At 43.1% G+C, this 14,761-nt stretch overlaps 1 protein-coding gene across 3 annotated transcripts in view; it reads left to right on the top strand.

The window, feature by feature from the left end:
* The window catches only part of cacnb4 (calcium voltage-gated channel auxiliary subunit beta 4), a 207,998-nt gene that overhangs the window by 110,076 nt on the left and 83,161 nt on the right, over positions 1-14,761 (top strand). For all 3 annotated transcript variants that reach the window (XM_033024808.1, XM_033024809.1, XM_033024811.1), the window contains 2 exons: positions 7,537-7,656; positions 10,478-10,600. In XM_033024808.1, the coding sequence (XP_032880699.1) occupies positions 7,537-7,656; positions 10,478-10,600 (243 nt within the window). The remainder of the gene's footprint in view (positions 1-7,536; positions 7,657-10,477; positions 10,601-14,761) is intronic.

Genomic DNA, 14,761 nt, shown 5'->3' with positions numbered 1-14,761 from the left:
CACAACTATGGACTATCTGGGATTCACAATTAACTCAGTCCACATGTCTGTAACGTTGCCAAAAGAAAAAGCAGCAGAATTGGCACAAGTCTGTAACAAATTAATGGTTAACAATCAACCAACCATTCGACAAGTGGCAAGAGTAATTGGGAAATTAGTAGCAGCATGTCCAGCTACCCAGTTTGGACCTTTGCATTATCAAAACTTACAAAGAGCAAAGGTGCAAGCGTTAAAACAACATGCAGGTCACTTTGACCGAACCATGAAATTACCAATCAAAGCAATATCAGAGTTACAATGGTGGAAAGAAAACATTTGGCATAGTTCCAGTCCCATCATTATCAATAATCCAACATTAACAATACAAACAGATGCTAGTGCTCAAGGCTGGGGAGCAACTAATACTATATCCAGTACAGGTGGTAGATGGAATAATCTAGAATCATCACTACTACAGACACTGGGTATAAACTATTTGGAAATGTTGGGTGCGTTCTATGGGTTAAAAGCTTATTGTTCAACTATGCACCATTTGCATGTCCGCTTACAGATTGACAATACCACAGTGGTGGCCTATATTAACCATATGGGCGGGATAAAATCGATATCATGTGATAATCTGGTCAACACAATCTGGCAATGATGTGTCGACAAACATATTTGGCTATCAGCAACTTCCCTACCAGGGTAAGCTAAATACAGAGGCAGACACCAGGTCACGTAAATTCAATGATAACACCGAATGGAAGTTAAACCCCAAAGCATTTGCTGAAATTACAAAGCAATATGGAACACCAGATATCGATCTCTTTGCATCACGACTGAATCAACAGGTACCAACATATGTCGCTTGGGAACCAGACCCTGAGGCAGCGGCGATGGATGCATTCTCGCTGTACTGGGGGAACTACTTTTTCTATGCCTTTCCCCCCTTCTGCCTCATCAGTCGGGTACTACGCAAAATACAGATGGACTCTGCTTCAGGTATTTTGGTAGTACCCGACTGGCCTACACAGCCATGGTTCCCAGTGGTCCTTGACAGGGTCATTGAACCACCCATGACCATTCCCAGCAGACCAGATCTACTGATCCACCCTGTCTCAGGCGAAAGTCACCCATGCCATGACAGAATAAACCTGTTGGGTTGCCGACTCTAGAAGTGCACAGCGGATCTCCAATATAACACCAACAGCTGCTTTTTGCAGAAGTTTTCGGATGACACAGCTGTTGTCGGCCTCATTAAAGGGGGCAATGAGGAGGAGTATAGAGACATAATAAGTAACTTTGTGGAGTGGAGTGCACACAATAACCTCCATCTTAACACCAAAAAAACCAAGGAGATAGTTGTGATAGGAGGGGGAGGAGGAGGACTCAAGCAACACCAATCACCATTAAGGGCACTGAGGTGGAGGTGGTCGCTAACCACAGGTACCTTGGGGTGCAGCTTGACAGTGAGCTGGACTGGAAGTGTCATATGGAGGCGGTGTACAGGAAGGGACAAAGCCGACTGTATTTTTTAAGGAGGCTGAGGTCATTTAACATCTGCCAACCCCTACTGTGCAGTGTCTACCATTCAGTGGTGGCCAGTGCTCTGTTTTTTGCTGTGGCCTGTTGGGGAGATGGCGCCCGCATAGCGGACAAAAACAGACTGGACAAGCTGATCAGGAAGGCCGGCTCAGTGGTCGGGGCTGAGCAACGAACGGTCCAGCAGGTGGCAGAGGCCAGAACTCTGAACAAACTGGGTTCAATAATGACCAACCCCACTCACCCACTCCATGCCCTGAAGGTGATCAAGAGCAGCATCTTCAGTCAGAGACTGATTGCACCAATGTGCAAAACTGAGAGACATAGGAAGTCCTGTTTACCAGCTGCTATAAGGTTATATAATGCGCATAAATAACTGCACTTTTTTAAATTAATTGTATTTTAACTTGTATTTTAACTTGTTAAGTATGGAAGCTATTTGAGGAAATGTGTGGTGTTATGTCTGTCTTGAAGCTGTCGTGGCACTGTAATTTCCTGTAAAGGATTATTAAAGGTATAATCAATCAATAAAAAGACCTTTACTGGACCTGGGATTGTCAAATAGGACCATGGACATGATGACAGCATCTCACCGACTTTCCACCAAGAAACAATATCTCTCCAGTATCAGAAAACATACTGCTCAAGAACAGGGACAACATACAGATCAACAACCATAACTAATGTACTGGAGTTCCTGTTCAGCCTTCCCCATGATGAAGGTCTGAGCTATAGCACTATCAATTGTGCTAGAAGTGCACTGTCACCCTATCTGGGGCAGGCACCAGGACAACAGGCCATAGGGTCTCATCCGCTGGTGGCCAAATTAATGAGAGGGATCTTTAATACAAACCCCCCTAGACCTAGGTACACCAAGATCTGGGATGTCAGTGTTGTCCTGACATACCTAAGGGGATGGCCACCAGCCAGATTCCTCACTCTGGAACAGCTAACCCTGAAAACGGCTATGCTGATGGCATTAGTCTCAGCACAAAGGGTCCAGTCCCTTTACCTACTTAGACTGGACAATATGGTCATAACATCAGACCAAATAACGTTCACTATGCAGGAGCTGGTAAAACAGAGCAGACCAGGAACTTCAGGACTCATTATGGAATTCCGGGCGTACCCACCTGACCCACGTTTATGTGTCATGACACACCTACTACAATATATCAACACAACCAAAGATCCCCGAGGGAGAGAAAAGGCACTATGGGTCAGCTACAAAAAGCCACATGGTCGGGTGTCGTGTCAAACCATCTCTAGATGGCTCAAACAGGTATTGCGAGCTGCTGGAGTGGATACTGATATTTACACATCTCACTCCACCAGGCCAGCATCTACATCGGCGGCTAACAGAATGGACGTGCCATTGGACCACATCCTGGCAACAGCGGGGTGGTCCATGGAAAAAACTTTCCAAACATTCTACAATAAGCCAATAGTAAAACCTGTTTCATTTGAAGAGAGAATTTTAGACTCTGCAAATATATAATTTAAGCCCGGGGGAGCGTTATTTTCTTTGTTATTGTTTCAAATAAATATCATTATTGTTTTATAAACAGATTCATATTTGATTACGATAACTTACTTCCTCCCTTGGATGACTTCGGCAGTGAGTGAAGCATGGACTGTTACACGGTTTGAAATCACAGAGCTTTAAAATCTTCACGTAGTCACTCACGTGAATCCGAAGTAAAATAGTAAGATTAAACGAGTTTACCAGTTTGAAGTTTGATCTTTATTTTATGAGGAGTTACGATGAGGGATTACGTGCCCTCCGCTCCCACCCTCAATTATAAAGGTCAACTGGTATCTTAGTTCTCCTTATCTTTACTATGTTTATTTCAATTATTGTGTTGTTTCTGTGATTCCACACCGCTGCTTTGAAGTATGTCGCGCATGCGTGCTGGCAGGGTCTTCACGTAATCCCTCATCGTAACTCCTCATAAAATAAAGATCAAACTTCAAATAGGTAAGTTCTCGTTTAATCTTACTATTGTTCCAAATACCTGCAAGTCAACCACCTAATTTATTTACCCAAATAACAAAACATCAGGGTACAGAAAAGATTTACGAGGATTTTGCCAGGACAAGAGGGTTTGAGTTATAGGGAGATGTTGAGTAGGCTGGGACTCTATTCCTTGGAGCACAGGCGGATGAGGGATGATACATGTAATATCCCACGTATTTATTGCTGCTCCTTCATTGCCACTGGGGCAAAATCCTTATATTCCCTCTCCATGAACACTGTGGGAGTTATTTCTCCCAACATCTGCAGCAATTTTTCTGTCACAATAAATGTCAGCAAATCTAGCAACACCAAGATTTCTGAAGAAGGAATGACTAACAAATACATTATCTTGATGGACGTGCTAGCTAGGTATAAGGAAATACTCTGGACACAAAGTACAGCAGATGCTGAAATCTTACGTAGAACACAAAATGCTGAAGTAACTCAGTGGGTCAGACTGAATAAGGGTCGCGACCCAAAACATTCCCTATCCATGTCCTCTATAGATGCTGCCTGTTAAGTTACTCCAGCACTTTACAAACCTTAGGTGCAGTGGGAGAGTAGCGGTCTTACAGCTCCAGGGACCCGCGCTCGATCCTGACCACGGGTGCTGTCTGTACAGAGTTTGTACGTTCGCCCATGTGTTTTGATTTCCTCCCATATTCCAAAGATGTACAGATTTGTAGGTAAATTACCCCTAGTGTGTAGGATAGAACTAGTGTACGGGTGACCGCTGGTCGGTGCGGATGAGGTGGGCCAATGGGCCTGTTTCCCGCTACATCTTAAACAAAGCTAAACTTCCTCAGCAGTGCAGAACACAAACAATGTTGGAATTCCCATTGTTTGGCCTAAGGTTCTGCCTGTTCTTTCAGGTAAAAATAAAACTTCCCAGGGCATTCTTTGATGAGTGCAGAAGATTCTTCATGGTGTCTCAGCTAATATCAAATTCAGCTTGCCTGTGCATCTCCAATTTCCTTTACATTATTATAGATAACCATGTCTCTAGCTACCTGACTGATGGAGTTCTTCCCTCTTTCAAAAACCCAGGCCCTCATATGGGACTGGCATGCTCTCAGATTTTATGTGGCATTAATCCTGAGAAGTGCCTTGATCATTTTCTAAGTTAAATATAGTAAATAAATGTAAATATAAGTTGTTATAGTTATAGTTGTTATATGATATATTTGTTATGCTTTTTACATAGACTCTCTATATCATTTAATAGTGCAGATAATTGTAAGAACATAACAAAATGGAGCACATGGGCATATAGTAACATGAACTTGCTCTGCCATTTAATAGATGATCGGATACAGTCTCAAATCCATTTTGTTGCTTGCTCGGTGTAACCCTTAACTTCCTTGTATCTTACAGTGTTAAGGGCTTGTCCCACTTGGGCGTCACTTGCGTGTCATGCAGATGGTGCACGAAGATTTTGTACATCCCAAAATCCTGGGGCGCCGCGCGCGACCGCGCTTCACTGCCTACGTCACCAGGCACCATGCGCCCGTAATGCACACCATGCGCGCATCACGTGGGCGTCATGCGTCGTGACACGTAAATGATGTCGCGTAAATGATGTCGCGTAAATGACACCCGAGTGGGACAGGCCATTTAGTTACAGCGCTAAATTCAATTTCACCTTAAAAGAGTTTTTGTTTAGTTCTATCTGGAATGGTAACAAAGCACTGTGTTAATTATGATGGCTTAGTTAGAACATCGTTAACAGTTTTTGACCTGATTTATTCTATGTCTTTTTGCTGAAGACCTTCAGGGAATGGTGTTCTTTTCAAAGACACATTTGGATATGAATCTATTTGGGACTGGCACATTTGGTACATTCATTTCCTTACTTGATGGCACAGTGGCACTGCGGTAGAGTTGCTGCCATACAGCGCTGGATTTGATCCTAACTACGTGTGCAGTCTGTACGGTTTCTACATTCTCCCTGTGAACGTATGGGTTTTCTCCAGGTGCTCCAGTTTCCTCCCACTTTGCAAAGATGCGCAGGTTTGTAGGTTAATTGGCTTTTACAAATTGTCCCTCATGTGTAGGATAGAACTAGTACACGGGAATCGCAGGCTGGCACAGATTCGATGGGCCGAAGGGCTTGTTTCTACGCTGTATCTCTAAACTATACAGCAGGATCTCAACAGATTATTTTCCTATCCACCCTGCGATTCAAGTGCAGACCTAAATTTGAGAAAATACTAACAGGTAAACTAAAGATTAATTTGGGACTGAGATGAGGAAAAACATTCCACCCAGAGAGTTGTGAATCTGTGAAATTCTCTGCCACAGAAGACAGTGGTCAATTCACTAGATGTTTTCAAGACAGAGTTAGATTTAGTTCTTAGGGCTAAGGGAATCAAGGGATATGGGGAAAAAGCCAGAATGGGGTACTGATTTTAGATGATCAGCCATGATCATATTGAATAGCGGTGCTGGCTCGAAGGGCCGAATGGCCTACTCCTGCACCTATTCTTCTATGTTTCTATGTTATCCAACTTCTGCGTGCACTGCCTATGCACTAGGGGCAATTTACAAAGGCCAATCATCTACAAACCTGCACATCTTTGGGATGTGGAAGGAAACTGGAACACATGGATGAAATTTACGTGGAGAAAAAAGGAGAACATGCAAACTCCACCCAGGCATGCAAACTAGCCCGAGGTCAGGGTTGAACCCGGGTCCCTGGAACTTTGAGGCAGCAGCTCTCAGCCATTTTCAATATCTGAGATCACTAACCTTGCATCTCCTATCTCCACACTCCTGCTTTTCTCTCTAGTGACTTCAAGGCTTGTATCATGGAATTTTCCTATATTCTGCATTCCTTTAAAATATTGGGTGGTACTGTCGTATACTCGAGTCATTAAAAAGGCATAGTTTTAAGTTGGTGTCATTATTATAACTATTATATTAATCGTCATAATATAAACTCACCACTGAGTGACAGATGTTTGGATTTATCTGAGTAAAAATTGGAGTTCTGTAAGGGTCGGTGCTGGGGCCACTACTCTTCACGTTACATATTAATGATTTGGACGAGGGATTAGTGGCTTTGTAGCAACGTTTGCGGATGATATGAAAATAGGTGGAAGGACAGGTAGTGTAGACTCTGCAGAAGGACTTGGACAGGTTGGGAGAATGGACAGAGAAGTGGCAGATGGAATATAGTGTAGCAAAGTGTGGAGTCATGTATTTTGGTATCAGGAATAAAGGCGTAGACTTTTTTTTAAATGGGTTGAGAATCCAGAAATTGGAGGCAAAGGGACTCGGGAGTGCTGGTGCAGGATTCCCAAAAAGTTAATCTGCAAGTCGAATCAGTAGTAAAGAAAGCAAACTCAATGCTAGCATTTATTTCAAGAGGGCTTGTATACAAAAACAGGGGTGTAATGTTGAGGCTCTATAAGGCCACATTTGGAATATTGTGAGCAATTTTGGGCACCCTATCTGAGGAAGGATGTGCTGGCCCTGGAGAGGGTCCAGAGGAGATTTACACGAATGATCCCCTGCACGCGCTGGAGTTTAGAAGAATGTGGAGGGACCTCATTGAAACATGCAGTATAGTGAAAGGCATAGATAGAGTGGATGTGGAGATGATGATTCCATGGATAGAGTGGATGTGGAGATGATGATTCCACTATTGGGAGAGTCTGGGACTAGAGGTCATAGCCTCAGAATTAATGGACATTCTTTTAGGAAGGAGATGAGGAGAAAATTTTCATCAGAAGGTGGTGAATCTGTGGAATTATTTGCCACAGAAGGCTGTGGAAGCCAAGTCAGTGGATATTTTAAGGCAGAGATAAATAGATTCTTGCTTAGTACAGGTGTCAGAGGTCATGGGGAGATGGCAGGAGAATGGGAGGGAGAGATAGATCAGCCATGATTGAATGGCGAAGTAGACTAATTCTACTATCACTTATGACCTTATGTCCTAAAGAGCCAGTTACCTTGAGTGTTTTGATTTGACCATTGCATGGTTTTTGTTGCAGGGTTCAGCAGATTCTTACACGAGCAGGCCATCGGATTCTGATGTTTCCCTAGAGGAGGATCGAGATGGGATTCGGCGCGAGTCCGAGCAGCAAGCAGCCGTACAACTTGAAAGAGCCAAAGTAAGAACAAGACCATCAGTGACAGACTTCCACCAGCTTCAGATGAATCAAGGGAAAGGAGAAACACTGTTCCAGTATAATGGACTGGATCCTGTTGAGTTTTGCTTGAGTTTTCGATCAGAAAACATTTTCTGAACTTACTGAATGGCAGATGGAGCGTGGATCCAATGTGGAGTCCAGCATTCAGGATCTTTCTCACTGCAGTTTGCCAGCATTATGCTAAGGAATCCCCTCTCTGATTCTAAATAGGATCTGCCACCGCAAATGATTGGAATGAGTATTCGAGTCATATAGTCTTAACAGCGTGACAACAGGCCCTTTGGCCCAACTTGCCAACATGTTCCATCTACACTAGTCCTACCTGCCTGCATTTGGTCCATAAACCTGTCCTATTCATGTACCTGTCTAAATGTTTCTTAAACGTTGCACTCGTACCAGCCTCAACTACCTCCTCTGGCAGCTTGTTCCATACACCCACCACCTTTTGTATGAAAAAGTTACCCCTCAGGTCAATATTAAATCTTCCCCCCCTCACCTTCTGGTATTCTTGGACTGTAGATTAGCAGGCAATTAAAAACAAAAGCTTTAGTTTATTGATTTAATTATTACGTTTCAGTTTATTGATTTTAATTATTCATTTTGTTTTATATGCTTTCTAATTAATATTTTTATTATTTAAATTGGTTTTAGATAAATTGTCAACTTTAATCTTAAAAGACACAAAGAGCTGGAGTAACACAGCGGGACCGGCAAACTTAGAATCTGAAGAAGGTTCGCGACCCAAAACTTCACATCCATATTTTTCAAAGATGCTGCCAGACCCGTGCTGAGTTACTCCAGCACTTTGTGTCCATTTGTGTAAACGAACATCTGGAGTTCCTTGTTTCTCCACTTTAATCTTGATAATTTTGGATGTTTCTGGATGTCAGAGATGCCGACAATCTGTTAAAATCACCAAGGCAATACTTTGCTCCAGCTGACAGAGGATTTCAGCATGGAGCCTCTGCAATAAACTGCCGATAGCGAACTAACCACCCTTGGGTGCAAAGGGTCATCTTGATAGGCCCACTGCCTCCCATCGCAGAAGAGCAATCACAAGTAATAATTTGGAATCTGTTTACCATCTACTACAATTTGGCACAATATTTTATTCAAAAATACTTCCTTTTGTCTGCATGCGTAATTAGGATGAAGCTCATAAATGTACATGTGTACATATGAGGCTAGAAAGATGAAGGTGGAAATTTTAAGATGTGATTCACAAATATACATGCATTGAAGTGAGTTGCTGAAATGAATTTCAGAAGCAAAGTACCACACACTAATGCAACTGTAGAGTTTACAATAATGGCAATCAATTTCCAGGAAATTGTATTACATTAATAATTTTGTGAGTATTGCCTATTTATTTTCATTCTCGCCCAGTGAATTTGAAGGAGCGTGGATTTTTGGAGAGTTTATTTCCTCAGGGCTTCCCATTCCGCAGGCATAACTTCCATAAATGGGATTGCTGCTGAGCAACTGAAGCAGGAGAAGCCATTCTGAAAATTAATGCCTAGCTTTATTAAAAAAAAAACATTCCTTTAGGAGTTGCACACATACTGTAGATAAATTGGGCCAGATCAACCAACTCGCCAATTACTAGGACGTACCATTATTCCAGAAGGAAATTGGGTGGATCAGTGCAGTGGCTTGTTGATTACTGAACCATCCATCACCGAACTGACCAAACCTTCACTCTGCTGCTGGGCGGTGGAATCCCCAGGCATTTGTATTGATGAGCATCCTTCACCATTTGGCGATCCAGCTCTACTCAGAACTTTGGGCAGCTGAGTGGTGGGAAGCCTCTAGTAGAGTGAGAGCTCAGCCAGTTCGGGGCTTCCGAGGGTGGGTAGTAGTTTGGTTAGAGAGTGGAGTTTAGGGAATTTGCTGAATCCTTGTATAATTGTCCAAATTAGCCTGCAGGCCAGAGATAATTTGGAGAAGCAATTGAATGAAGGCCGAAGTTAGTTTTAATTTTCTTAATAGGTTTTGAGCAGATTTAAAAATAGTTTGCTCTCATCCTTTCTCCTACATGACTGACCTGGAAATCCCGGTCACAATTCCTGGTTGTTGGCTCCTTTGGGGTTGGAGCCGGGTATGAGGCACGGAGCTAAAAGGTGTCATTGATGCTTTTGTCTACGAAATGAAAGATCTGGAGTTCTCACCACAGACACAACTAGATGCAGGAAAAATGTTCCCAATGTTGGGCGAGTCCAGAACCAGGGGCCATAGTCTTAGAATAAAGGGGAGGTCATTTAAGACTGAGGTGAAAAAAAACGTTTTCACCCAGAGAGTTGTGAATTTATTGAATTCCCTGCCACAGAGGGCAGTGGAGGCCAAGTCACTGGATGGATTTAAGAGAGAGTTAGATAGAGCTCTAGGGGCTAGTGGAGTCAAGGGATATGGGGAGAAGGCAGGCACGGGTTATTGATAGGGGATGATCAGCCATGATCACAATGAATGGTGGTGCTGACTCGAAGGGCCGAATGGCCTCCTCCTGTACCTATTTTCTATGTTTCTATGTTTCTATGTTACCCCCGGTAATGCTGTGAGGAAGTAGAGTGCAACAGCAGGTTGGACCCTTATTCACTCATGACCCCTAAACCAAAGGCATTGTATCTGAACTCAATGTTGTGACCGTCTAGGTACTTTAGTAAAGCGGAGAACATTTGGTAAAGCCATTATCTACAGCATAATTATATTAAAGCTGAAACCACTTTCAACTGACTTTAACATTGCAATGTGGCCTAATAGTCTCCTGGTGTATTTTATTTTCCAGACTAAACCTGTTGCATTTGCGGTGAGAACAAATGTCACTTACTGTGGCGCACTGGACGAAGATGTACCAGTCCCAGGAACTGCCATCTCTTTTGATGCCAAAGACTTTCTACATATTAAAGAAGTAAGTCATCGAGCTTCACTATCAGGAAGCTCCATCAGTCTGAAGAATGGTCTCGACCTGAAACGTCACCTGTTCCTTCGCTCGATAGATGCTGCCTCACCCGCTGAGTTTCTCCAGCATTTTTGTCTATCTTCACTGTCAGGAGATGGATTCGTTCATCCCTGGTTATTTCTTCAATATTAATCCCAATCACACACATTGTCCTTATCACAGATCAATATAAAATCCTGTGAAATCTGGGCTCGTTTGAGTTTGGGCCCAATGCCAGAAAATTAATGTGTTTGTAATGTTGTTAGGCTCGAAACTATATCTGAACTAACATTGGTCAGGTTGTTAAAAGGGAGTTGTCTCAGTCTAAACCAACATCATGGGCACTTGAAAGCAGTGCTGTTCTTATTCTACCTTGGACTGTACCAAACTTGAAATAACAGCTGTGAAAATAGATGGTTAGATAATATAAACAGAAAATGCTGGAAATAGGCAGCATCCGTGAATCTTTGAAGTTGCAGGGAAGGTGCTGGGATGGAATGGATAACATCTGTGACAGGATGGAAAGGAGGGTAAATGAGTGACTATGCTTCTGTGTCTACATTATGTATTACTACTTAGCAGGGACAAGGGACTGTCCCGCTGAGTTACTCCAGCATTTTGTGTCTACCTTCGATTTAAACTATCATCCACTGCTCTTTCCTACACAATGGACATCTTTATATTTCATGCAGCAGGTCCCCCAGATTCACGTTTACAGCAACATTTTGCAATCCAATTCCTTTTAATTAAAATTATTTTTTCTTTCTTTTGTTCAAATTGGATAACGTCACAATTTCCTACATTATACATCATCTACGATCTTTCCCGCTCACTTAATCTGTCACTTTCTTCTTGCAGGCTTTTTGAGTTCTCCTCGCTACTCCTGTCATCTTTATATCTTCTGCGTATTTGGTTTCAGTACACATGGTCCCTTCTTCCAAGCCATTAATCTAGATTGTAAATTGTTGCGGGCCCAGCATTGATCCCTATGGCACTCCACTGGTTACTGATTATCAATTGGAAAATGACCCATTTATCTGTTGTCTGTAAATTGGTCAATCCCCTAGAATAGCATAAATGCATTTGCTATTTTTGCAGCACCTCTTTTAAAACCGTAGAATGTCGGCAATGAGATCTGAGGAATTTGTCAGCCTTTAGCCATTAGTTTTCCTAACACTTTTTTTCTAGTGACAGAGATTATTTTAAGTTCATCCCTCACAACAACCCATAGGTTATCTATTAACATTGGATTGTTTTTAGTATCTTTTACCCTGAAGAATGATGCAAAATAATTATTTAAAATTCTGCCCCTTTTCTATTTCCCAATATAATGTCCACAGTCTTGTCTTCTAAAGGCTTATGTTTGTTTTCACTACTCTAGTTTTATATACTTGTTGAAGGTCTTGCTGTCTTTCTGTTAATTTACCTTCATACCCCATCTTTTTATTTTCGTCTCACTTTTCCAGTTCCTCTGGCCTACAACTAACCTTTCTAATCTTGTTTGTATTTTCTTTCAATTTCATACTTAGCCATGGATGGTGCATCCTTTCTGCACAGCCTTTCTTTCTTGCTAGAATATACCTTTGCTGAGATTTATGAAATATCTCCTCAAATGTCTGCCACTACTGATTTACTGCCCAATTTGTTCATCTATTTTCTCAGTCCACGGTAACCAGGTCTGTCCTCGTGCAAGTGCAGCTGCCTTTCTTTAAGTTTTTTACACATGTTCCCACCTTGGTTATACATCCTGAAACTGAATTTCGAATTTCTATTGTGTTTTTTCACAGGGAACCCTTTTCGCAGGGGACCCTTTTCAATGAGATCAGTAGTTCTGTCTCATTGCACAATTTCAGAGCATAAAGCCTGCTCCCTGGTTGGTTTCTCAACATATCGCTCTTCAAAACTATTCTTTTTTTTCTTCTTTTTTTAAAATTTAGAAGTAAGTACAGTAATGTGGCACCTTAAGGTGCCAAATATATATTGGCATGTTACATTTTATGTACAGCTTCATTTTTTTTAAATAATAAAAGAGAGAAAGATAAAGTAGATAATTGCAAATAGAAAAACGTGATGTATGGTGTGTGAAAAAGAAAAAGGAAGAGAGAGAGAAAGTGAGGAAAAAACACCTTGAGCTTCTGAGCCAATATCTTTCCTTGCCACTGCAGCGAGCTCATTATTTATTAACAAAGTTAACATATCTGCTTTTATTTTTTGTCTTTGCTTTCAAAATATCAAATACCCCTAGATATTGAGTTTACCGTCACTGTCACCTTGCATTGTTCCTGGAATGGTTAACAGATCATATCCATTTATTTCTGTTTACCATAAAATGGGCCACTTGTGACAGTGGCACAGTTGGGAGAGGTCATAAGGGATAGGAGTAGAATTAGGCCATTCGGCCCATCAAGTCTACTCCGCCAGTCAATCATGGCTGATCTTTCACTCTCTCCTAACCCCATTCTCCTGCCTTCTCCCCATAACCTCTGACACCTGTATTAATCAATCTGTATCTCTAGATCTGCTGCCCCACAGTGCCAGAGACTCGGATTTGATTCTGAGCCTGGGTGCTGTCTGTGTGGAGTTTGCACATTCTCCCTGTGACTGCGCGGGTTTCATCCGGATGCTCCGGTTTCCTCCCATATCCCAAATATGTTCAGGTTCGCAGGTTAATTAGACTCTGTCAAATTACCCCCCTAATGTTTCGGGAGTGCGTGCAGAAGTGGGGTAACATAGAACACGTGGGAACGGGTGATCGATAGCCAGCATTCACTCAATGGGCTGAAGGGCTTGTTTTCATGCTGTACCTCTAAATTAATCATCTACCTCAGTTCACTCACCTGCCTTCCTCTGGCCCCAACCCCCATCCTTGCCGTGTGTTCACAATCCCACCTGACCTTCCCCTCTCTGATACCGAACGGTCTGTCCTCAGCAGAGGCCTCACCTTTGTTCGCCTCTGTCCCCACCTCAGTGAGTTCCACGCCCGCCACGATGTGCAGCTGTTCTTCCATCGCCTCCGCATCAAAGCGTTCTTCCATAGGAAGGAGCCCTCGCCCCCCGGTGATGACCCCTTCTCCCGTCTCCAACGGATCCCCTCCTCTTGGACTCCCCCTCATGGCCATCTACCAGATTTAGGCCATTTTATTTTAAACTGCCGGCGGGACATCAACCGCCTCAACTTCTCCACTCCCCTTTCTCACTCTAACCTCCCTCCCCCCCTGAACGTACAGTCCTCCACTCACTCTGCAACAACTCAGACTGGATGATTAAACCTGCCGACAAGGGAGGTGCCATGGTAGTCTGGCGCGCTGATCTCTACAAGGCTCAGGCCACGCGCCAACTCTCACACACCTCCTCCTACTTATCCTTGGACCATGACCCCACAGACGAGCACCAGGCCACTATCTCTATTCCCTCATCTTCACCATGGATGCCCAGTCTTTCTACACCTCCACCCCCCACCAGGAGGGTCTTAAAGCCCTCCGTATCTTCCTCGACCGCAGAACCAACCAATCCCTGTCTACTAATACCATCCTCCGCCTAGTGCACCCAGGATGAGGTGCTCCACACAAGGGCATCGGAGATGTCCACATTCTTCAGGGAACGGGATTCCCCTCTTCTACAATAGATGAGGCTCTCACTAGGGTCTCTTCTATACCCCGCAACTCTGCTCTCACTCCCCATCCCCCCACTCGTAACAAGGGCAGAGTCGCCCTTGTCCTCACCTTCCACCAGGCATGTGCCGTGAGTAATTACTCAGGGTAGGCAGTCAGTCGGCTTTTTTCAAAAAAATTAAACCGCGCATTCGCAGATTGTTCTCTCTGTAAAAATAAAAAATAAAAATAAAAACAGTAACAATTTGCCCAAGGCTTCCTAGTCTCCTTTATTCTGAATTACTAAATGGGTGGGGGGTGAAGGGTGATGGTAGGTGGAGAGATGGTGGGGAAAAAACGGGAGTACAGGGAAAAGTTGAATCAGTTGTCATCTAATTGAATGGCAACACTTGTTCAAGGGACCAATTGGGGGAGAGTTGGTCTCACCGATGTAGACACAAGTACAATTTAGACAAAAGAAACTGCACGCGCTGGTTTAAAAAATAAGACACCAAATGCTGGAATAACTCAGTGGGCCAGG

Source organism: Amblyraja radiata, chromosome 7 (genome assembly GCF_010909765.2).
Source record: "Amblyraja radiata isolate CabotCenter1 chromosome 7, sAmbRad1.1.pri, whole genome shotgun sequence".
NCBI classification, from domain to species: Eukaryota; Metazoa; Chordata; class Chondrichthyes; order Rajiformes; family Rajidae; genus Amblyraja; species Amblyraja radiata.
Note: the sequence above shows the minus strand (reverse complement) of the source record. Positions and strands in the feature narration are given on the sequence as shown.